Source organism: Peromyscus californicus, unplaced genomic scaffold (genome assembly GCF_007827085.1).
Source record: "Peromyscus californicus insignis strain IS unplaced genomic scaffold, ASM782708v3 Scaffold_14__1_contigs__length_90479793_seg_2, whole genome shotgun sequence".
In the NCBI taxonomy this organism is placed as follows: Eukaryota; Metazoa; Chordata; class Mammalia; order Rodentia; family Cricetidae; genus Peromyscus; species Peromyscus californicus.
The window spans coordinates 51,755,877-51,780,272 of NW_026294436.1; the positions used below are offsets into that span (position 1 = coordinate 51,755,877).

Sequence of the window (24,396 nt, forward strand, 5' to 3'; positions counted from 1 at the left end):
AAAAACGCCCTTCAGATATCTGGTGACAACATCAACTGGCTGTAATGGCTCACCCCATCTGAAGTTCCATGAGACTAGGATGTTTTAAAACTCTCAACCCTCCTAGAGGAAAGCAAACAATACATATTATTATCTCCCTGGTGGGCATGGTATGACCACCCTAGGACTCAGACCTGAGGCTCAGAGGTACTAAAAGCAGACTTCATTCTCTCCCTGGGTCATGGTCCTGCAGATGAGCAAAAGGCAGTGCAACTGTGTTAAGTAATGCAAGTAAACAGATCAGCCCTGAAAGTTCAGCATTTATAAGAGAAGGAAGTTATCTTTTCAGATAAACTTTTTGTCAACAGAACAGTGTCGGACTATGCTTTCTATGCCCAAGTCACTTTTAGCCGTGGTACTGCTCTCATGTGAAGTGCTCTGGCAGCTCCTTGTTCTTCTTACCCACTACACAAGCGCTCTTGGATCCAGGCCACAGAATAAAATGCAAAGAGAGAATGCTGCTGACCTGCTGTCTACACTGGCATGGCAGGCTTATTTAAAGAGAACTTGAAAAGAGAAACTAATGGCCAGAAAAGAAGTGAGTGCTGGCCATGACCGGAGCAACGGTGACGAGAGATCCACTCCTGACCAGTTACCTGAACTCTTTCTTCAGTTACCCTCAGCCCCATTTTCAGCATCAGAGTCTTTTGGTGCTTCTCTGGTCAAGTCGCTATCAATTTCCCACAGGACGTCATCTTCCTCCTCTAAGTTGCTGGAGATGTGGCACTTTCTGAACCCCTGGACAATTGATTCACTTGAGATGCTGTTCCATGCAACCATGACCCACTCCAGGAAGAGGCCCAGGGGTGGCTTCTTAGCATTTCCAGTGGGGCTCAGTGCCAAGTTCCCCGCCAGAAGCCAGTCGGAATACTGGGCCCGAACACTGTCATTCAGAGGCTTGTAGACCACCATGTCCAGCACCTGCAGCTGGGAGGTCAGGCCCCCTGGGATGATCACCATGTCTGTATTCATGCTTTCCATGGAGCTCTTCACGGAGTCAGTGGCATGACACCGGAAGCCATTCAGGATCAGCATTCCTCGTTGTCTGGGCACAGCTCCGGCTCTCCGTCTCCACACAACTTCTAACCAGTCTTGCATCAAGTCCTCGGTCATCCACCCATATCGGTGGCAGCGGATTTCCATGCCACTGGGGAACTTCCCAGGGGGGATGTATGTCCCCCTCAAAATGATGTATGGGGGTAACTTCCTCCCATCAGCCAAGACACCCAGCATGGCTGTGATCTTCAATTTCTCCCTACCTGGTGTCTTAACCAAGACAGGCTTTTCACCCTGGTTGTCAACAGTCACTCTAGAGGGCACTTCTAAGCAGATGGGTGTCTCATCTGCATTGCCCATCTGGGCCACTTCGTAGTCATGTGTCCGGCGCAGAGTCAGCACACTCTGCTGGTAAGTGAAGAGCTTCTCAGTCAGGTCCTCGGCCAGGTGCTGGGGAACCGGCACTTTATGCCTCAGAGATAGGTCATACCTTCTCATCATTCTTCTACACCAGCCCAGACTTGCCTTGAACCCTTTCTCTGGAATGTTCATTTCCTGGGCAATTTCAAGAGCTTTCAACTGCATTGCCTCCCTGGTGATGGGATCCCCTTTGGCCTGCATGTATCTGACATACTCGGCCACACGCTGGTCCACCAGGGCAAACCTCCCATTCTTGGGGCCTCGGAATGCCCGCCGCATGGCATGGGCATTTTGGAGCTGTGGCTTCACTTTTCGCCAGTCTCGAACGTTTTTTTCTAATACTCCAAACTGCTTGGCAGCCTGACAGTTGTTAGTACTCTCAGCATACTCTACCACCATCAACTTGAACCCTGCATCATAACTGCGGCGCATGCCCCGACTGAACTGAAACCGGCTAGCTAAGTCATCAGCTGAGAGGTCATACCCTGGGAAGCCCAGGGCCATGTAGAAGGGGTACCCCTCACTCCACTCAGGCAGTTCAGTGATGTCCCGAGTCAGCTGCCAAAAGCTGCTGAAGTGCTGAGGTTGAGGGAAATAGGTGGTGGCATTCACTGGGCTTGCCCAATGTGGAGTCGTAAAGTCAGATTCTTCATTTTCTAGAAGACAAATAAGGAGGGTCAAAAATAGTGCCAGTAGGTAAAATGGTTTATTCATAGATTTGGGGAGGTCATAATGTTTAATCTGGAGCTCATCAAAAGTGAACCAAAAGTTTAACAAATAATACAGCCTAAGTCCTTACCTATGTCCCATTACCACGGATACTGTGTGTAGCAGAGGACCTTTGCAGTTGAGCAGAGACCACAGATGCTATGAAATATCAAGGTCACCAAGCTAGGCAGTGACAAGAGAACTGAATATAGGTACTAAGCCTGGAGCAAACAATATCGGGGCCATGTCTGGATGAAAACAATGTTTATGTGTGGGCCTGGTGGGGTAGACCTGTAATCCCAGCTATGTGGGAGGCAAAGGCAGGAGGTTCACAAGCTCAGTGCTACACTGGGCTACACTGTCTCAAAACATAAAGAAAAAAAAAAGGAAGACAGCTGGGGCTAGCGCTTACTCAATGCCACACTAGGCTACACTGTCTCAAAACATGAAGGAAAAAAAAGACAGCTGGGGCTAGCGCTTACTTAGCATGGCATGGCCCTAGGGTCGATCCCCACTCCCACACCACCAGCATCACCCAATGTTTATGTGGATGGGAAACCAAATGTATCCATACTACTACCTAATATTACAAAAATCTGGAAGCACTGTGCAAGCGCTAAGAACAATAGAAACAAATCTATGGCAAAACCCGTGTTAGCAAAATTAAGCCTATAATGCAGACACCTGGTTCCTGCACAGCAAAGATGAAGCTGTTTCATCGTACATTTACATTTGGAAGGCAGTCACAGGAAACATGGTTTATGGCGATTACTGCATCTTCCAAACATAAAGGCCACCAGCTATAAAACGCACTATTATGTAGAGAAGAAAAAAATTAGCTCTCACATGCCATTCATTTTAAGAGGCATTCTCAATTGCAATGTTAGTAAAACAAAAAGGAAAGCACGTTGTGGAATCTGTGAAATACAGCATTTTAAACCCAACCATAGAGAAGAGCAAATATATTTTGGTAGTCTCAAAACTATGATACACATATATATGTAAGTGTAAGTATGTAGGTGTGTGTGGGTGCACTTACACACATACTTTTTTTTTCCTTCAAGATAGTCTCATGTGGCTCAGGCTGGCCAAGGATGACCTTGAACTTCAGATCCTCCTGCCTCTACCTCCCAAGTGTTGGGATTAAATGTATTTTTCCAACCATTTCTTTTGATAAATTAGGTACTTCTTAGAAATAACTATTCAAATGTGTACTATAGCTGTTGGTGCCTTTCCTACCCAGAATGGAAGAGAAAGCCTAGAGTAACTCAATCTACAAATGTGCTTTGCCTTTCCTCTCATCATGCCTAATTTGTAGAGGCATATGGCATGGACCAAAGTAGCCATGCTCTTTCAGGTGTGGACCAAATGCGTATCAGCCTCAGTTCACTTCATCCACACACCAGGTTGCACATCAAAGTGTAAACTCACGACCAATAATGAAGAAATGGAGGCCTAGGAGAAAGACGTTACCCCAAGTCCATACTAGAAAGGGGGATCTTTACATTCCAAAGCCTACACATAATCTTTGTGCCTCACTCCTAAATACTCTACAGAATACGCATGGAAATTGAAAACCCAGCTTGTTTCCCTTGGGTGTATGTCGAACTGTTCACTCATTACCTGCAAACGTTACTCCCTGGAGCCGCCACTCATCAGAATTAGGATACTCCTCTTCCCTTTCCAACCGACTGATCAGGTCTGGCTTAGGGAATGGGAATTCTGTTCATAAGAAAGAAAGCAGGGAAACAGCTGTGTTTTACCGAGTAAGAAACACCTTCACCCCCACTGTAGAAGATGGGAACAGAGCGTGGTGATCCTTAAAGACATAAAGGATGGAAAGCAGTCTGTCCGGGCATTCCTGGATCTCTGCTAATGGAGCTGGACTAGCAACAGCCATGCAGTGACTAGCAGGGAGGTAGATGGATACAGCCATTGAAACAATCAGTATTTCAGAACCCAACTGATCAAAACTGGAAAATTCTCCAAAATGGTTATACTCTGAGAAGAGGGATGATGTCAGTGTGTGTATTTGGGGGAGTACTCTTGGATGTATCCCCAAGTGTCCGAGGCTGATAGGACAACAAAGCTTTCCTTCCCAAGGATCAAGAAAACAAAGGCCTAGATCTATGATGGCATTTTGAAGGCTACACTTTTTTTTTAAGTAATGGGAACACTTGGACCTAATGAGGACTGTTCTAAGAGGTAATACAAGTTTCCAAATAGAAGGGCGTAATCTGTATGTCTTGTCCAAATCAAAACCAGGAAAAGAAGCTGGGACAGGCACAGGGAGGGAAGTCCTATTCAGATGAGGAGACTGGACACAGCATAGAAGACAGAGACAGTGATACAGTTCTCTGGGTCCTGAGCTTCCCAGAGACAAAGGAAAACAAAGCATTACCCAGGGACAGGACAGTCTCATAATTCATTCTCATGACTTCCCGGTAGAGGGCTTTTTGTTGCTCTGTCAAAACTTCCCACTCCTCATCCGAAAAATATATGGCCACCTCCTCAAATAGGGCTGGTACCTGGAACACAAACAGTACTTTCTCAATGACTGGTATGTACATGCACACAGATGTTCACATCTGCTGGGCTGTGACAGACAAGTGGGTAGAGCACAGCCTTTCCTCTCACAGGTCAGGTCAGGGCTCTCACCCAGAGGGAACGGTCTGTCCATTCTCATTGCTCTTGGGAACGGGGTGTGTGCAGGCCCTCCTGAGTCCCACCACAGCAGCTGTCATCCTCAGGCTCGGGGACCCTGGGCATCATCTCCTCAGGTACTGCATGCTATCTGCTCACAGTTCACAAAGTCAAGAACCAGCCACACCCCAAATAAGTATCCCCACGAAGATGTCATCCCAACCTACACTTCCCTATTTCCCAGCCAGAGACCCTAAGCACAGGTGGCTGGATTTCAAGCTGAACAGGATTACTGCTTTCCACGGTATCTTTGTGGATCACACAGACTTTCCTCTTCTGTAAGAGTCAACACTTCCTACTGTTGACTCAAGACCAAAGCTATCCTGAGGAGAGCCAGCCAGAGCAGGCACTTTACTAGGCCCTTCCAATCTATAGGAGCACAAGTAGCAGAGAAGGGGTAATTTGGGCTTCACTTACAGAATGAGATCCCAGCAAAATGGTGGGCATGTCTGCCAGACTAGGCTCTCTGCTTCCTCCCCCATTCATCCATCCTTTTTCTGGATTCCAAAAGGAGGGAGTGCCTTCCTAGCTAAAGATGGCCAGCAACCAAAATCTTGTACTTTCCCAATGGATTTGCTTTTCTTTCTTCTGCATTTTCCTTTTGTGGCACTGAAAGTCCTACTCCAAAGCTCAAATTTAGTGTTAGGAAATCTCTAGTGAGCTCCTTTCAGGCTGTCCACCCTGCACTCTCCTTCAAACTCCCTCAAAGCTGTATCTTTGGCTTGGGTGATCATATTGTCTCTCCTTAGCTTAGAAAAGTCAGTATATAGACGGCCTACAGCCTCTTCAGAGTCAAGCTGTCAATCACTCACACATCCTGGCCTTTCTTCCCTTGTTAACTAGGCCTACTTCCTATATTACCACCACCACACTCTCTTCTCTATGGGAATATTTACTAGGACAGGCCCTATAACTGATTCCTGATCTCCCCCAAGAATCTCACAGAGGAGCAAAGATATTCCAGTTTAGCAAGGGCTGGGGGATGGGCTCAGAGGATCCTCACACACACAAAAGACACACAGCCAACAGAGGCAAGGTTGAGATGTGGACCCAGCACTGTGTGAGTCCTAGGCTCTCACGAGAGGAGAAAGCTTCTTCTGAGTGACTCTCCACCTATGCTGCAGCTGTATTAACTGCTCATTGCTCCCTGATGCCTAGACACCTCTGCCCACTCTTCCCCTTGGCCCCTGAGGTCCTCTTCTTTCACACCCACCTGTCTGCCAAGACCCAGGCCAGGCAACACTAGTCTCCAGGCTGTATGCACACCTGCACAACACTTGATGTGCCATGCTCAACACTCTGGTGCCTTGTCACACTGTGCATTTGGTTTCACGACTCTGCTCATCACTTTGATCTGACTTTGCTGAAAAGAGCCTGGGCTGACTTTGTTTCCCTGAGCCTAGGATGCGCCTATAGCTCATTAGTTCAGAACAACCTTCCTAATGCTGTGACCCTTTAATACAGTTCCTCATGCTGTGGTGACCACCAATGGTAAAATTATTTCATTGCTATTTCATAAATGTAACTTTGCTATTGCTATGAACTGTAAATATCTGACATGCAGGATATCTGCAACCCCTGTGAAGGTTGAAAACTACTGCTGTAGCTAGTAGGCACATACCACGTATTACTGAATGAGCTATTGAGACAAATAGATTACCTTTGGATTTCTCTTCTCTTGTCATACTTGGAACAGTTTTAAACAATTAAAATTTTATTTGCCAAAAAAATCAAGTCAACTCTTTGGAGTAAAATTGAATAAAAATTCTTTACATGTGAAAGAGAAGGAGATAAAAATGGTGTGGTCCCTAGGTATTCCTCAGACTTCCTCATTCTGGAAACCAGGCAACTTAGAGAATTTCCAGTGTTTTCTATTCCTACTACCCAAGATTTTAAACAACTCTCTCTTTGGCCTTTCACTCCCTTACAAGTTCCAGATCTAGGCCATAACTATTTATAATCTCCTTCCGTTCACTGACAGAAGAATGCAGGCCTAATTATATCAATCCCTGCAGAGCAGGTAACACATTCTAGACCTGGATAAATATTGACTTTCAAGAGCTGGTGTGGGGACTCATCCTCTCCTAATTATCACGTGGCTAGAGGATCTTCAAACAAGTCCACAACATGCACCCCACCCCAGGCACAACAGAGAGGCTTAGAAAGTCTTCCCAGAGCCCTGTGAAGATGAGGCAAGACTTTGAGCCCTGCTACACAGACCTTTTATTTGATCAAAGACAACGGAAGGTAAACAGTGCTGGATCTAGTTAAAACTGAGAAGCCAGGCAGTCTGCAGGCAGCTCAAGCTTCAGTCATCCTTCCTTGGCCTAACAGCTAAGAACCTGCAATTCCTGTCCTTCCTCTCTCACATGATTAAGGGCTCATCTTTAGCTTGTGTGGACTGCCTTGCTCTCCTGGGAAGCTGGCATTCCCATACTTACCTCCAAGGGTAACTGTTTTGTAAAGCACTTCACACTTGGAGACCTACTACATAATAGGCATCTGAGGGGAGTTGGAACCTCTGCATCAATGGAGCCCCTGCTGGGTCAGGCACTGCCTGGGGTATTTCCATGCACATAAACATATTATCTCTTTTTATTATTTAAATAAGGTATGGATATGGGGATTGCTACTCAACTTTTATGGTTAAGGAAATAGTGGCTAAGTAGCTTGGCTGAATTCATACAGCTACAGTCTGATTCCAAAGCTAGTGCTGTCTCAGGCTGCTCTGGCCTTACCAAGGTGACTGTAGTATGTAATCCTTCCCAGCTCTGCTCTACAGAGCCCTATTAATGTAGGCTCACTTAAGATTCATTCCTCCACCGGCTGTGGTGGTGCACGCCTTTAATCCCAGTACTCAGGAGTCAGAGGCAGGTGGATCTCTGTGAGTTCGAGGCCAGCCTGGTCTACAGAGCAAGTTCCAGGACAGGTTCCAAAGCTACACAGAGAAACCCTGCCTCGAAAAAACCAAAACCAAACCAAACCAAACCAAACCAAACCAAACCAGAAAAGACTCATTCCTCAGAGTTACTCAGGCCAGCTCTAACTGCGCAGTGCAGCACACCATGTCCCCTGGCTTACCTTTTGCTATTGCCTGTCTCACACTTAAGGTTCCAGCTTCAGGGGTGTCTCAGCTCCACCCACAGCCTCTCTCCCCCATGCCTTTGATCATGCTGTTCTCTTGCCTGGAGTGGAACCTCTCTCCCTTCCCTTTCTTCATCCACTCAATATAAGGCTCAGTTCAAAGTATATTTTTCTTTCTACTGAAACTGTATTTCTACTCCAATTCTACTAGAGAGCAAGCTTACACGTGAGTAGTTCTTATGAACCATCTTAATTATTATCAAAATATGCATTTAAAATACAGATTCTACGTTGTTCTTCTCCTAATTTAATGTGCCAGATCAGTGTCTCAACCATATACTACTGACATTTTGGACTACCCAGTTCCTTGTTGTATGCGCAGGGTACCTTCAATTGCATTGTAGGTGCATTGGCTCGAACAGAGGATGCTAGTAGGGCCTCACACCCAACCTCTACTAAAGTCATCTCCGTATACTGCATATGTTCCAGGGTAGGGAGGGGGCAAAACTGTCCACTGCTCAAGAGTAGGCTTCCTCCAGGAAGCACACTCTCAGGCCTGAATGAGATTTCCCTGCTTTTGCATGTGAACTGACCGCCACTGCCCTGTCAGGCTCCTTTCCCTTCTGAGATTGGGGGCTCCATGAAGGCAGGGACTTGTCTTAACACTGGGCAGTAGCTGTCAATGGGCAGCAGACTTCCTAGAGGTTGCAAATGCCCAAATCCAGTCCCACCTCTCAAGCTGCCAGGCTTCCTTCTCCAGTCTCCGGCCTCTCTACTCCCTTCTTTCTTTCCTGGGCCAGGCATGCACCTCACCTGGCTTTTCTCATTTGCTCAACACAATCAGTTGTCTACTTTGACTGCACCTGATTTCCATACTGCTCCAGCCCATTTGGGTTGTTCACCTTAGCCTCAGAATCCAGGGTTTCTGCTGCTTTGAGGTCTTCAAGCTGCCAGAACTGGGGAGGGACAGGGTGGACAAACATGAATAGGTCAAAGGCAGCACAGCTCCAGACCAGTAAGTCCAGAGCCTGGTGGTGCATGGACAGTTTACACTGAGACACAACACGTTCCACCTGGGAGGGTTGCAGCTCAGGAAGTCAGTGTACACAGGATCTGGGCAGCAAAGCAGACATCTTTTAGTACCTGAGGTTCTGCATTTGGAAGAAAGGTCTTTCTACTTCTTTGCCTGCGGCTCTGTGTTCTACGATGAAGGGTTTCCCTTTTATTGGGCACAAAGAATATTATGTACTGATGATACTGATAATGTTTATATGCAATAAAAAAAAAACTAAGCAATGTCAATTTATTGCTTATTTAAAATGTTTACCGCTCATACTCAATTTCCATGACTCCAGTAACTACTGCAAATAAATGTATGTATTCAATACTGTTGCACTTACACTTGTGTGTCCCTTGGAGCTTAGCATTTCCACTTACACCTGGGGGACATAGAGCACTGGGTGTCAACTGTTCTGCCTAAATTCTCCTCATATTAACTCAATGACCCAAGTCTTACATACGTTTGGTGCCTACAATATCTATGATGATATTACGTCAGGCACATAGGAAACAGGTGAATGAGAGTGACAAGAAGACAAGGTCTCAGTTTCTGAGACTTGAACTCGGCATCGGCGCTGGAGGCCCTGTTTCCACCTCGACCTCCTCCCTCCCTCCCTTATTTGCACTGCCTTTTGAAGCCACAGGGCTGTTTTCTCAGGAATGTGAGCACATGAGTCGGGGCTATTTTTACTTCCCATGTCTGCCCCAGGAGGAGGCCTAGAGCAAGCCCAGCTCTCAGGCTGGATCCCACACCCTCTTACTTACCCATGCGCCTTTTGAATAAATTTGTACTTTCTGCATATCTATGAGGGGGCCATCCTCCAATTCTCGGATCTGAATCTCCTTTGCTTGCTCTTCTTTCAGAGTCAAATTTAGAGGGTAGGCTGGGGACTCCATCTCTGCATGCAAGATTTAGCAGACATGTCAGGTGTCAGTGTGAACTCTCAGACCGTGAGAGGGTGCCTGGGGCGCACACAAACCTGCAAAGTATTGCCTGCTTCCAGCTAGAAGGAAGGGATTCAGGGAAAGTGGCTTATTTCATTATTATTAGAGGGGTTGTGGGCAGACAATATACCTGGCTAGCTTCAAATATTTAAAAAGCTTTCTGTGGTTCAGAAACTGGACTAGTTTTCAGAAACGATTTGTACAGAAGGACTGAACCGAGAACAGTGGATGAGTATTCCAGGAAGAGGTTTCAAACAGTGCACTGACATGCATAAGTTTCCCACTGCCAGTACCAACTGAACACCGAATTGGGGCCAGAGGAGAGCGGTGCTGATGTGCTACCAGGTCAAAAAGTCTGAGCCTAGACAGGACATTTGAATAGTTAGCAAAAGAAATACTTATCACCTGGATTTTTCAGATTCACAGGCGCTGTCCACAAGCCAGTTCAGAAACTTAACAGTCTTCCTTAGAGGACCTGCCAAAGCCAAGTCCGTGATACAGAGGGGTGTGCCTGGGTGGCGGCGGCCAACCCAGACCTGGCAGGATTCCTCCCCGCTCTGGGTCGCAAATTCTCTGTATATGAAGCCGCCTCAGGCCGGTACAAAGAGCTTCCCCTTAAAAGACTGCCGGCAACTGCTGGGTGTGTAGTGAGTGTGCATCTTGCGAGTCCCATTTTCCGGGACTTCCAAAGCAAAGATCTTCCCGGAGTTCGGAGTCAGCTTCTCCAATGCTTCCGGGGGTGGGGTGTGGAGGGCGGCCTGGGGAAGTAGGAATGCCCGTGAGGTCCCAGGAGCCGGGGCCTGAAGTTGGCCGCGGCCTGCGCCCGGCGGCCGGGCGGGAGGTGGGAGGGGCCGGCGCGAAGGTGCCCGCCGCCGCCGCCGCCGCCCCGGCTCACTCCAGCCATCTTGCCCGACCCTTCCCGGACGCCCCCCGGCACACGCCCCCCAGCTCCGGTTCCCCGTGCACCTGCGGGGCGGCGACAGCTCGCGCCGCCCTCCTCTCCGGCCGGCCCGCAACAAAGGCGGCGGCGGCGGCGGCGACAGCTGCCATCGGCGGCGGCCCCCGCCCCGCCGCGGCCCAGCCTCGTCCCGCCCCGCCAGCCCCGAGAAGGAACCGCTCCAGCCCCGCGGCCCGCGCGCACTCACCGGGGCCGAGCGGACGGCGTCGCCGCAGGGGGCGACAAGGACTCCGGCCCGGCCCTTCACCGCGCCATCGGCTCAGCCGCTCCAGCCGCCCCAGCGCGGCCTCCGGCGACCGAGCGAGGACACGTGGTGGGAGGGGAGGGGAGGGCGGGGCCGAGGGTGTTAGGGGGCGGGCTAAGAGCGGCTGACGTCAGCAGGCCTCGGCGGTGCTTCCGGCGACGTCGGCGCCGCGGGCCCGGGCTGGAGAACGCGGGAGCGGTGCACCCCGATGGTTGGCTCGCTGGTAGCCGCCGAGGTGGGCGTTTGCTCGGCGGAGCACCGGTGAGCGCGCCGCTCAGGCGTCCAGACGTGCACTGGGACTCTAGCCCGCCGAGGAGGCGGAGGGGTGACCGGGCTCAGCGTTTTTATTCTGTCCAGAACGCTGTTCCTGGGCATTCCAGAGACGCGAACTTGAAGATGTTTGTAGTGTTGCCCATTAACTCCCAAGCATGTGATCCCCTGGACGAAACAGCTGTGTAGAAGTTGTTTGCCGGCAGCTCTGTGGAGAATATTCCAAGAGCCCTCGAAACCCTCATTATTCCAGAAGATTCTACGGTTAAAAGATTCCTGTTGGGCGCTTGTTTTAAAAAAACAAACAAAAACCCACTTGATACTAAACACTAAGAGATTGAGTTCTACTTGGGGGCTGATGATTTATAGCCAAGAGGAAGGGGTGTAGATGTCAGGGGATGGGAAATTACTAAGAGGAATTAACAAAGGTTGAGGGATTCTTGCTAAACTCACTGAACAGGATTTTTGTTGAAAGCAGGCAGGATGATCAGATATCAAGAGTGCTAAACTGACTTTGGGGGATTCTTGCGAAAACTAGGCTGGGCAAGCAGAGGATGGGGCGGGCACCTAGGCAGAGAGGCCTCTCCCAGGAGAGGACTCGAGAGCTTAACTGATCAAGGAAAGAATCTTTTTTAAAAGATTTATTTTTATTATTTTAAATGATAAGTGCGTGGGTATATGTTTATTCCTGAAGGGTAAGCCCGGGATACCCCTGGAGTTGAAGTTACAGGTTAGTTGTGAGCTGCCTGATGTGGATGCTGGGAACCAAACTCTGGTCCTGTCTAAGAGCAGTGCCCCTGCGCTGTCTCCACAGCCCCATGCTGTGGAATAATCCTTCTGTACACTGTGAAAATGTGTTGCTCTCATTGTTACTAAAAAGCTGATTGGCTCAGGTTGGAGAGATGGCTCAGAGGTTGAGAGCTCTGACTGTTCTTCCAGAGGTCCTGAGTTCAGTTCCCAGCAGCCACATGATGGTTTACAACCATCCTTAATGAAATCTGGTGCCCTCTTCTGGCCTGCAGGGATGCAGGCAGAACACTGTATGCATAATAAATAAATAAAAGTTTTTTTTAAAAAAGCTGATTGACTGATTGCTAGGCAGGATTTTGGGGGCAGAGAGAATGCTGGGAAGAAGGATGAAGTCTGAGGAGGCTGGAGCTGCTGAAGAAGCATCACGGGGAGTTCATAGATGAGGTCAATGAGCCTTGCGGCAACACACAGATGAATAGAAATGGGTTGATTTAAGTTGTAAGAGATAGTAACAATCCCGAGCTATCGGCTGAGCATTTATAGTTAATATTAAGTCTCTGTGTGGTTATGTGGGAGCGACTGCTGGGACAGAAAAACTCTGCCTACAGCCCCAAGAGAAGCTATCTTTAAATATATATTTTAAACATATTGCTTCTATATGTGTGTGCATGCCCATGATGTGTGGATAAGCACAAATGCCATGGCATAGATGTGCTCTGCTTTTAATACATAGACTACAGCACGACGGACACATCTTTGCAATGTTAGCACCTGACAAGAACAAAGAAGGCTTGACCATCAGACGGGAATTAAAATATTGAGAGGGGAGGTTAGAAATTCTTTGTTGTTGTCTTAATGGACAGCTCTTTTGATGTGTAAGTTTAATCTTTTAAAAGCAGGAGTGACAGCTTAAGTTGATTGATAGTCTCATTTTAACTTTTCTGAGGGGCATGGCAGTTTCCAACAGAGAAGCGGGAAGGTTGTCAGGAGGAGACAAGGGTGCTGGGTTATTGTTGGCACCTCAACTTCTTTCAAAAGTGAATGTGTGTTCTGATGTAAGAAAAAAAGCAATACTAAGTTCTAGTCTTTGAGAGCTCCAATATTATTTAAGTACCCGTAAGAAGAAGCTATTCAGTGACCCATTTGAATCTTTTAATTTTTTTCAAAAAGATTTATTTATGTGTATGAGTGTTTGCATGTATGTCTTAGTATTGCTGTGATAAAACACCATGACCAAAAGCATCTAGGGGAGGAAAGGATTTATTTAAGCTTAACAGTGGTAGTCCATCATGAAGGCAAGTTGGGGCAGGAACTCAAGGCAGGAACCTGGAGTCAGGAACTGAAGCAGAGACCAGGAAGGAGTGCTGCTTACTGGTTGGTTCCTCAGACTGCTTTCTTATACCACCTGCCAGGTATGATAACACCAGGTAGGCTAGCCCCTCTCACATCAATGATGAATCAAGAAAATGGCCCACAGAATTGCCTATAAGTCTGTCTAAAGAAGGTAATTCCTCAAGTGACATTCCTTCTTCCCAAATATGTCTAAGTTTATGTCTAGTTGACAAAAACCAACCAGCACAATGTGTATATGTACACTACATGCCCATGGAGGTCTGAAGAGGACATTGGATCCCTTGGAACTCTAGTTACAGGTGGTTTGTGAACCGCCATGTGAGTCCTGGGAACTGAACCCAGGTTCTCTGCAAGAACAATAAGTACTCTTAACTGCTGGGCCATCTCTACAGCCCCTTGAATTCTTACTTTGAAACAACAGTTCCATGCTTTCAATTACTGCCAATGGGCCCACGTTTTAGGGGCTTACTTGCCAAGAAGGCTTACTCTCTGAAGAGGTGCAGGTACCTTATTGGAACAATGCACTGCAGACATGAATGTTCAAGTCGTTCTCTAAGTCTAGCCATTTCTGTCTGCTTGGCTTTCCTCAACTGCTAAAGGGGGAAGAATTGTGCATTGCACGAGCTTTCCCTCAGTTATTCAGTGATTTCCTTCTCAGTACAACTTCATCTGAATGGGGAGTGGCCGAAGCAAATCCCTGAGACAGTGCATGGCTGCAGTAATTTGACAGCATGGATTGCTGCTAGGAGTTGCTTTATTTATCAGCAGAACGCCTAGGTAATCAATGTAATGAGTCCTTTTAGTGGTGCTGTTGGTCTGATTTCTTCTTACTCCCGCTGAATTATAGCAGCACCGTACTATAAGGTTCCGAAAGGTGTGGCTGGAGAGATGGCTCAGTGCTTAAGGCCAAGTGTGAAGACATGTAACAAGCCGGGCATAGTTCTGTGCAGGCCTATAATCCCAGCACTGAGGAAACAGGAAGGCTACTGAGGCTCACCGCCTGCCAGCCTTTGAGAGGATGTAGGGAGGGGTAGGACACACACACACACACACACACACACACACACACACACACACACACCTGAGTTCCAGATCCAGGGAGAGAGACTCTACCTTAAAAAGAGTGGTACGGGAGGACAGTGGACCTCCTCCTCTACACCCAGCTTCCACAGATTCCACAAAGTTTCAAATCCCACAAAATACTCACTTTTGACTGAAGTGTCTCTGATGAACGTGCCTTTCTGACCTTGTCCAGTGGAGGCTCCATAGTCTTTAGATCAGCATGGCTTCTGGCCCACTTTCTTCTGTTCTCTGATACTTCGGCAGATTGAATCAATAGACTGTCCTTTGTGACCCTGGGGTACTGTTATACATTGTGTTATTGTTGAGATGTTATGTGCAGAATGAACTTCAGTGCCCCATTCACTTGGCATGGCCATGTGATATACTTTCTACTTTGGCCAATAGAATGTGAGTAGAAAGGACCCTGTGTGACTTGTGAGCAGAAGTTCTAAGAGGCTTGGTCTGCTTCCATGTGAATCTCTGAAAGCTGATGACTTCTGCCATGACAAAAACATTGAACTTCACTCTCCTTCGTTCTTGGCATCTTAGTTACTTTTCTGTTGCTGTAGAGAGATTCCATGACTAAAGTGACTTATAAAGAGACAGTTTATTGGGTGTACAGTTTCAGAGGCTGAGTTCATGACCATCATGGTGGGGGGTATGGCAGCAGGCAGGCAGGAATGGTGCTGTGTGGTGGCTAAAAGCTTACATTCTTATCCTCAACTAGGAGGCAGAGAACTAACTGGAATTTCATGGGCTTCTGAAACCACAAAACCTGCCCCTAGTGACAGACAGACTACCTCCAACAAAGCCACACCTGCTAATCCTTCCCAAACAGTTCCACCAACTGGGGACCAAAAATTCAAATATTTAAGCCTATGGGAACCATTCTCATTCACCGGGTATAGAATGAGATGTGTAATGAATGCTTCCTGGATGACCCAAAGGCAAATAACTGTATGTAGGAATCATCACTATTTTCAAAGAACTGAGTGCTGGTAGGTCATGTTTCAGAGCATGTTTGTCATGATAGCCAATTAAGACAATGACAGAAGATCACTTTGGGCTTAGAGCTCTCAATATCAGCTCTCATAGTCATACTCTGGGGGAGGGGAATGGAGAATTCCAATTTCAGGGTAGGTATCCCCAGGTACCCTTGATGGGCAGGGAAAAAGGGTAAGAAGAGTGTCACTGATGACCATATCCTTTCTGCTGAGATTCTGGCATTTCAGAGGGAGAGTAAAGTATGATTCTCCCTTAGAAATCACTTAGAAATTACATAGTAAAGCTTTAAGGTATTCATGGGAGATGTTGAACAAACCAAGCCATAAAGCTTTGTTAGTATGGTAAGATGTGCCCCTGCAAGTGTGCCCTCTGAATACCTCTGTTTTCTGCAATAATTCCTCACAGGACATGGTTTCCAGTTTCTCATCCATCAAGGTAACTTATGTATGACTACTTATTAATGCCACAGTCCTCCAAGCATTCTCGCGTAGATCTCACATGAATTTATCACTGTCTTTTCCTACCAAAAAGTCTTTAAAAGGAAAAAGCAAACTAGTTCTTCGTGGAAAACCAAGTGTTTCTTGGCAATGGATGATGGAACAAGTTTTTCAGACATCTCTTATAAGGAACTTTAAATGGTATGATAGAGAATATCCTCAAAGTATTGATAAAATGCATCTTTAAGTTCAAACAGGGATGCATAGCACACTGTGGGTGGAGAGCTGACCTGTGCTTGTGCAGGGGGTTTGCCTGCGACAGTTCAGTGAAAAGGAGTGAAAGATTTCTCTTGGGTTGGCTATTCCTTCAGAAACCAGACCAATTCAGCTCCACCTAGAACCAAGTCCAGTCAATCTGTCTAGCTGCCAATAGAGTCAGCTTTCGTTGTGGTATCTGACCCACAATTCCCTTAGAAATCACTTATGTGAAATTTATATTTCCCCCATTTTATAACTGGATCTAGGTTTCAGTTTTTAAGAGCAAACAAGTTTTTTTCCCAACAAAGGGCCGTTGGTCAACACCACCCCTAATGGCAGAGATGAGGAGGGAAGGATGCATGAGGCCTGAGCCAGCCCCCACAAGACAGTGACCAAAAAAGGACAGTTCCTGTAACCCCCTGAAACAGTCCCGAACTTGGCCCAGTATGCCCAAAGATAGAAAAACTAAAAAAATGCTGGTAAATAAACACTCTTTGCTCTTGCAGACTATTTGAGTCTGGGGTCTTCCTTCCACATTTTCTTGGACTCCTACACTTAGAAATCACCAAGTAAAGCTTTAAGGTATTCATGGGAGATGTCAAACAAACCAAGCCAGAAAGCTTTGTTAGTATGGTAAGATTCAAGTTCCTTCCGAATACCTCTGTTTTCTGCAATAATTCCTCACAGGACATGGTTTCCAGTTTCATGTCCATTGAGATAACTTGAAAATAATATTTTCCAGTGAATGTGAAAATAAATATTATTATAAACCATTGGGTTTTGCGGGGATTAGTTACCTAGTGGAAGCTTCTTGCTGCAGAGTGCTAAAGCCCCAGATGTAAACCTGTTGTGTGGTAGTTTCTGATGAGATTGAAATATTGTATCCTGCCGGGAAGCACTTTAAACAGGATATAGCTTCAGGAAGTCCCTGAAACTGACCAGATTCACTAGGCCCCTCACTGCCAGAGAAAGCCAAGCCAAGATGCAAAGAAGACTCCCAGGCCCCTAAACTGCTAAGAAGACTCAATAGCTCAGCAGTGTAGAAGCAGAAACCAGCCGAGATGCCTGGAAGAGGTTTAGACAAGGGTCATTAGGAAAGGACACCCTCTAACCTGTTGAGTTGTCTACTGTTAGGGTCCTGGAGAAGTCCACCGTCCAAGTATGCAAATAGCAAGAGTTATCTGGAGAAAGCTTCCAGCATACTGGGGCCTGCCGTTCCATACAAAGGCAAGATGGCAAAGACCCCAAGAGGGAAGTGTGAGCTTTTTTTAAGCATAACCAAGGGGAGATCCTAAGGCAGTTAGGTCATTTTAGATATGATTGGCTCAAGCAAGTGACAATCATATCAGTATGTTCTAACTGGCCAGGGCTACTTAAAGTCTGGTTAGGGTACAGTTTTCCCTTTTGGGGCAGGCCTGGACAAGCCCCTGGTTTTGTCCTTGAGCTGCTGTGGAGGCTGGCTGGCCTAGTACATACTAACTGTAAGGGCTGGCTTAGTGGCCCAGGCTTGGTGTGGCCTAGCTCCCTTGTCTCTGCTGTCAGGGGCATCAGTGATTAATTGTCTTTTGTTTGTGACTTTCCCAGAAACTTCTTGCTCAGTCTCAGGAAACTGAAATTGAGGCCTGATCTCTGAGAAAAGACTGAGTAGCCTATTATGGCATCTGCTCAGTCTTCTCATCTGCATGTTGTGCAGTGTGCCCCAGGTTCCCTAGCTTTTATGAGCTGTCACCCATGCTGGGGTGGGCCATGGTGATGCAGCTGTCTTTGAGTCATTTCCTGTAAGTAACGCCAATGAAACTCAGGGTTCACCAAGTTGGACTTTGGTGGTATCTGAAAGGGACCCCCTTCTAGACCCTGGATTAGGCACCAACCACACCCAAACACCCGTTTTCATGGAGAGATCCTTTATTAAGGAGGGAAAAAAGTTAAAGTGGCTGCTCTCTGACTCAGGGAGAACACAGCAGCAAATGGCCCTGCAGGTGTCATTTTAAGAGGACAAAAAGGGGAGGTCTGTGTTAGAATGGACTAGGATGCAGTGGTAAAGGAGGTAGGGAATGAGGGAGAAGGGGAAGGGGACAACGGAAAGGGGGCAGGGGTGTTTGTCCCAGAGGGGAGACAGATGTGTCACATAAGCAAATGGCAGTTTATAAATGTAAAGGGGGAAACCCTGTGTTAGGATGAGGTGTTTAATTTTAATTGGGTATGTTAATTAGGTGAACAAAAGGGGGCTTCTGATTTCAGGACTTTGGTAGTCAGCCTCAAGAGGAAGAAGTGGCCAAATAAGGGAATGTAATCTAATGGTTTTTAGCAAACAGAGGGAATGGGGAGAAGGGCAAGACCTGCCAGAGCCACATGCTCTTGTTACGGTCCACAAGAAGTTCCATAAAAGACCACCAGTCATGTATGTAATCAACAAGAGTGTTTAATAAGAAATTCCAGCATGCAGGGGTCAACCATCTGATGCAATGGCAAATGGCAACCCTGAGAGAAGCTTGCAGGCTCCTTTTAAGCAGGATTAGGGGAATTCCAGCTGTGGTTAAGTGTACTTTGAAGTGATTGGGTATAGACCCTTCTTGGTATAGGGATCATTTTATGATTGGCTTATGACATCTGGTCAGCAACTGTGTTTGCAGTGTGAGGGGTCTGTCTGCTGTGTCAGGGGTCTGTTTGACTGAAATTAACAAGAAAAATTCTTGCTTGTGGCTGGGTAGGACCTTGATTGGCTATCAAACTGGATGTACTTCCTGAGGGTCTGATTGAAGCCAGACATGAGTCAGTATAGGATGGTGGGGTAATATGGAGCAGAAGTCTTAGCAAACTGGCCCCTGGAAAAAAACAAAAAAACAACTGGCCCTGTTAGGATCAGTCCTGTTATAAGAGGGGACAGCTGTTTCATTCTAGTGGGCTAATGTCTCTTCAGTATTTGCACTTTGGTCTTTCAGGGTTTCTCTATCGGGGGGTTGGGTAGATATATTTGTTGTGTCTCCCTAGGAAAAGTTTTGCCATGTAACAAAACCCCACTGTACAAAAGAACCAATCCTTAGTTTTTACATATTTGCTGTGGGGAAAAAAAGTTCCCATGAAAAAGCTGTACCTTCAAACAGAACCTTCTGCAAAGCTGACTCATTTATTAGAACTTTAGTGACTATGGATTGGGGTGTTGCAGATCCAGAGTCTAATGCCAAGACCTTTGTGTATTTTTAGCCCTTTTACAGACATTTGTTGCTGTCTTCTGTGCCTGATTTTACAGCTTTGTGTCTATTAGGAAAGTCATTTGGAATGTACAGACAGAGCACCAGTTTTCCAACCAACCAAAAGCTCAATATTCTGTCAGACAGCATCTGAGACCTATGACAGTCTTCCACTTTTGACCTCACCCTCCTCAATACTTTCACCAGGGCATTTGAAACATGTCCTGATCTGTGACTTATGTTCAGTTACTATGAAAACTTCCCAGAACTGTGGCCATGTTGGAACATGGACTCTGGAGTGACCTAAATCTGTTTTTCTAGGGCATAGTGACTCATATTAGAATTCAGAATAAACTATCTCTTATCCCCTTGGAGGTGAGAGTTGCATTTTTGTTTTGATGTTACTGATATCCCACTGGTCAAAATACTTTTGGGGCCAGGCTTGAGGTCAACAGACATAGAAATGCATTATGTTCCCTCTAAGGCCACGACAAAGGTGCCAACAAATAATACTGCCACAAGGAAATGGAAAAGTAAGACCAATAATTTGGTTTAAACATTGTGTTTAAGCTCCTTCATGCAAAAAAGTACCCATACACATTCCAATATCTCCCAAAGCCTCATCTAATCATACCATCAACAGAAAGTCCAAATTTTAATGGCTTTTATTAGGTTTACTTGATTAGATTTATGGATTAAGAAAATGGCTTAGAGACAGGATAAGAGAAATAATGATTTCATTTGAAAAAATGGGAGATGATAGAAGTTTAAATAGTCATACTCATAACAATGCTGAATTTCTAGTGAACAAATGTTGGTGAATCACCTTGCCCTGGGAGTATAGACTGCCCTGTGGGCCCTGGTTCAGATCTGTTCTGAGTTACACCAAAATCTGTGATTCTTCAGCACTTGGCTTTTGTGTTCTGGGAGGTCCTTTACCATCATTCTCCTCAGCTCTTCTGAAGAGGTCAATGGGGAATGCATTGTTCTTGTTGACAGAATAGTCTTTTAGCCTGCTTCCAAGTTCAAAGCTTGCAGATCCTTTTAAATATTGAACAGAAGTCAATTTTAAATGTTTATTTTTATTTTTTGTGTGTATGGGTATTTTGCCTGCATGTATGTCTGTACAGCACTTTCTTTTCTGGCATAAAACTCTTAAGAAATGTTTGAGTTTTCTAAGTATTTGATTCCAATTGGCATTACTAGCCAAAGCCACACCTACTGTTCTTTTGGGGATATGCTTCTCTCTCTTAACCCAAGCAAGAATATTTTAGTCACTTCAGGTTTCTGAGACAAGACATTTAATGTTCCCATCAACCCTTGAGTGCAGCTGAAAGGATATATATATATATATATATATATATATATATATATATATATATATATGTGTGTGTGTGTGTGTGTGTGTGTGTGTGTGTGTGTGTGTGTGTGCTCCATGGTTCTTGAGTCCTTTCTAAGGTCTCATCAAAGAGCATATTTTGATCTTTATCTCTAGGAAGTGCCTAAAGTTGCTGAGCCTTTGTGTTGGTCTTTTTTTTTCTTCCTTTTATTTTTTGGGGGGGAGTGGGTAGGGATGAGCACAAAAGGGTGCAGAAGGTACTGGAACCCAGGTCCTTGAACATGCTAGGCAAGTGCTCTGTCACAGCTCAAGTCTTGGCTTTCCACGTGCTGAATTACAGGTGTGTCTTACCATGCCAGGTCGGAGCCAGGTTTCACTGACCCTTCTTGCAGTTTGATGTGAAATGGTTTCCTTTTTCTAACTTTCTGTACACTCAGGGGCCCTTTATATTTACTCACAAACCATTTCCCCCTCACTTTGACTGTTTGCCCAGGTACTTTATCAAACGCACCTGGTAGCAGCTACTTCACCATCAACAGTCTGACTTTAAGTCATTCCATGAGGTCTGATGCCAGTCTTTCTGGCCACCATGGGTGACAGTTTTACCACTGACTAACAGAACATCACTCTCCAGCTTCTTGTAATGAATTCTGGGACACCTGCTACCCAGTGAGAAATACACTTTAGTGTTTTTGTCTTAACACCAGCCTACTTCTAATTATGCACTTCTGTATTAGTCAACCAAACCTCTGGTGTGGCATACAAAAGCCATTACAAAGGTCATTTTAATTTACAGAGCATTTATTTTCCTCCTGGCTGGGCTGGAAGTCCACCATTGTCTAGCCGATCTGGCCTTGGCTTATTCATATAGATAGTTGTGCTACTTGCAGATGGCCGGCTACTAATGATTCCAGCTTTTGGGCTGGACTCAGGTTTGTCTGTTTTGGGTTCAGAAACTTTTCTCATGGAACATAATAGAATACAAGGGAACAATCCCCTCTGTCCAAACATATTGCAAGTCTTCCATTATTTACTAGTATCCTATTAGCTATTCTTTGATATGAAACTTTTTGTTACTGATTCAATTCCATTACTTGTTTTTGCTATTACTTGTTATTGTTATTATTATTGTTATTGTCTGTATTAGTTTTCTTCTTCCTTTTTTGTTATGATAAAATACTCCAACAAAAGCAACTTGTGGAAAAAAGGGTTTATTTTTGGCTTATAATTCCTATGGGATACAGTCAATTATGGTGGCAGGAATATGAAGCTTACCTCTCACTTGGCTGCTCAGAAGCAGAGCAAGAGCAGGCAGTGGGGCCAGGCTATAAACCCCTAAGGCCTGTCCTCAGTGACATATTTCCCTTAGTAAGGCTCCCCTTCCCGAAGGTTCCATAACCTCCTCAGAATGGACAGCACCTCCGGTGGGTGAGCAGGTGCTCAAATACACAGCCTTTGTGGGACATTTCACATTCAAATAACATGGAGCTATGCAAGAGTTGTTTCTTCATGATTCAGTCTTGATTAGGTGTTTGTGTTCAAGAATGCCTCTACTTCTTCTAGATTATTAGATTTCTGGTGTACAGTTGCTTATAACAGTCTAGTAATCATTTGTGTCTATCACTGCCTGAGGGACCAGCCTCCACCAGCACAAGGCTCTAAGGGAATCCACAGAGCCCGTGTGTACCACACTTTTCTATCTGAGGGAGTTTGGGAAAAAACACTCACACATTCTCTTGATGGTTTCCTTCAGACCTTTTCTTTATTCTTCTTTTGCATTCTCTATTCTTTATTTTCCTGGTGATTTCCTTCTCTCATTCTTGATGTTTTCCTTCTAACTCTATCTTTTTGATGTTTTTCTTCTAATTCCTTCTAACTCTCTCATTCTTGATGTTTTCCTTCTAAGCCATTTTAACTCTGTTCTTTCCCTTACAGCTTATATACCCCAGCAAAATCTTTCAGGTAATATAAAAATTGCAATGTGGTTACATTCTGTTTTTCAGATGAATGATTACAATGAATACAAGTAAAAAACAACATGTTTTCCATATCCCCTACATGATTAAACATTTTATGTATTACAAGTGAAAAACAAACTATCCCAAGAATCCACATACATTCATACCCAAGTTACTTGTTATAGGTTAACAGTTGTGGTAAGCAAGCAAGGTATTCTTTTCCTGGAAGGCTGTGTTTTGCAGTTACAAAGAAAGGACCAATCACTTTATCACTTATCTCAAAAGGTAATCTTATAAGAATCACAAATCTAAACTTTTAAATATGGAAAAGAATCAGTCAGCTCTACTTTAAATCTTTAGGGTGCATACCCACTCATCAATAGTTTCTTATATCAGGAGATAGAGGGCAGAAATGGGTATAAGGAATTAATCATCACCTTTGGTCATCAACCAATCCTAGCAAGAAAGGCATGTCAGCTAATGATAATTGGACTGCTTTGTTCTTGTTCCCTGACCTAAGAGTTCCTCATTTAGCTATGTGCTAAAACTTTAGATTGTCTTTGTGGGTTTTTCACCTCAAAGCTATTTGACAAAAACATTTAGTCTAACCTTAAGTTATTTTCAAAGCTTTGTTTCAGCTATGATGCATTCCGAAACCTGTGAACGTACCTCCCAACATAAAGTTTAGAAGAATTTAAACTAGATGGGCTACTGCAACTCATTTTTTTTTCTTAATCATTAACCTATGCCATGGTTATGTGGCTCCTCAATAGAAACTCATGTGTTCTAGCTGTGTGATGCCTCCTTGTTTCATTTTTTAACATCAAAACTCTATTTAAACTAACATTATTATTATCAATTAGACAGTACAGCTTAAGAAGAAATCATCTTCATAATAATAAATGCTCAGTAGAATGGGATGTTTCCATGAGATAAACACACTACATTACAGGCAGTGGGGATCTCCCCACCTCCATTCACCATGCCGGATACCAGAGAAAGCTAGCAGCAGCAAACATGTAAAGACACAGCAGAAGCAAAAGACATCTGGAGACTGTGGTCTCGAGGCCTTGACTACCTGAGATTCACCCATCAGGGGTTTTCCTCCTGGTGGGTGACACCCTGAACTTCAGTTGCCCCCTGCTGCTCCTCTGACAAGGCCACCAGCATCTCTGTGGTGCTGGCTGCAATATCTACATTTTCATTTCTGACCTTTATGGATTTGAGTCTTTTACCTTTTCTGCTGGGTCTTGCTAAGGGTTTGTCCATTTCTCTCTCTCTCTCTCTCTCTCTCTCTCTCTCTGACAGAATCAAGTCTTTGGTTCATTGGGTTTTTGTACTTTGTCCTCACCTTGCTAGTTTCTGCTTTGATCTTTTTATCTCTTCTACTAGTTTTGAGTTTGGTTTGTTCTTGGTTTTTAGTTCCTTGTGGTGAAATGCTTGTGGTGAAATGATAAATTGTTCATTCGAGAACTTTCTTTTTTAAATGCTTTCATTTCTATGAACTTCTCCCTTAGTTTGACTTTTGTTGTGTACCATAGTTTGGTATGTGATGTCTTCATTATCATTTATCCCAAGAAATCAAAGCCATCTTTATTAGTTCCTTTATCGAGTCAC

The 24,396-nt window shown here is 45.2% G+C and overlaps 1 protein-coding gene across 2 annotated transcripts; it reads right to left on the reverse strand.

Annotated features, from left to right (window-relative positions):
- Positions 1 to 286: 286 nt before the first annotated feature.
- Positions 287 to 11,232, reverse strand: Pogk (pogo transposable element derived with KRAB domain). Of its 2 annotated transcripts, XM_052737488.1 has the most exons (6): positions 11,100 to 11,213; positions 10,360 to 10,712; positions 9,775 to 9,908; positions 4,565 to 4,691; positions 3,787 to 3,885; positions 287 to 2,111 (listed from the first exon to the last, which is right to left on the reverse strand). In XM_052737488.1, exons 3-6 carry the CDS (start codon positions 9,904 to 9,906, stop codon positions 649 to 651), a joined length of 1,821 nt encoding a protein of 606 aa, XP_052593448.1. In that variant the 5' UTR covers positions 9,907 to 9,908; positions 10,360 to 10,712; positions 11,100 to 11,213; the 3' UTR covers positions 287 to 648. The 2 variants fall into 2 exon arrangements, with proteins under 2 accessions (XP_052593448.1, XP_052593449.1); XM_052737489.1 differs by lacking the exon at positions 10,360 to 10,712 and having other exon boundaries at positions 11,100 to 11,232.
- Between the last annotated feature and the right edge of the window lie 13,164 nt (positions 11,233 to 24,396).

Excerpts from the sequence above, each read along its gene's own strand:
- Pogk (XM_052737489.1), bottom strand. The coding sequence starts at position 9,906 with ATGGAGTCCCCAGCCTACCCTCTAAATTTGACTCTGAAAGAAGAGCAA. Across the intron at positions 3,886-4,564 it reads TGAGACTGTCCTGTCCCTGG|AATTCCCATTCCCTAAGCCA; the intron begins GTAATGCTTTGT and ends TCTTATGAACAG. Across the intron at positions 2,112-3,786 it reads CCAGGGAGTAACGTTTGCAG|AAAATGAAGAATCTGACTTT; the intron begins GTAATGAGTGAA and ends TTTGTCTTCTAG.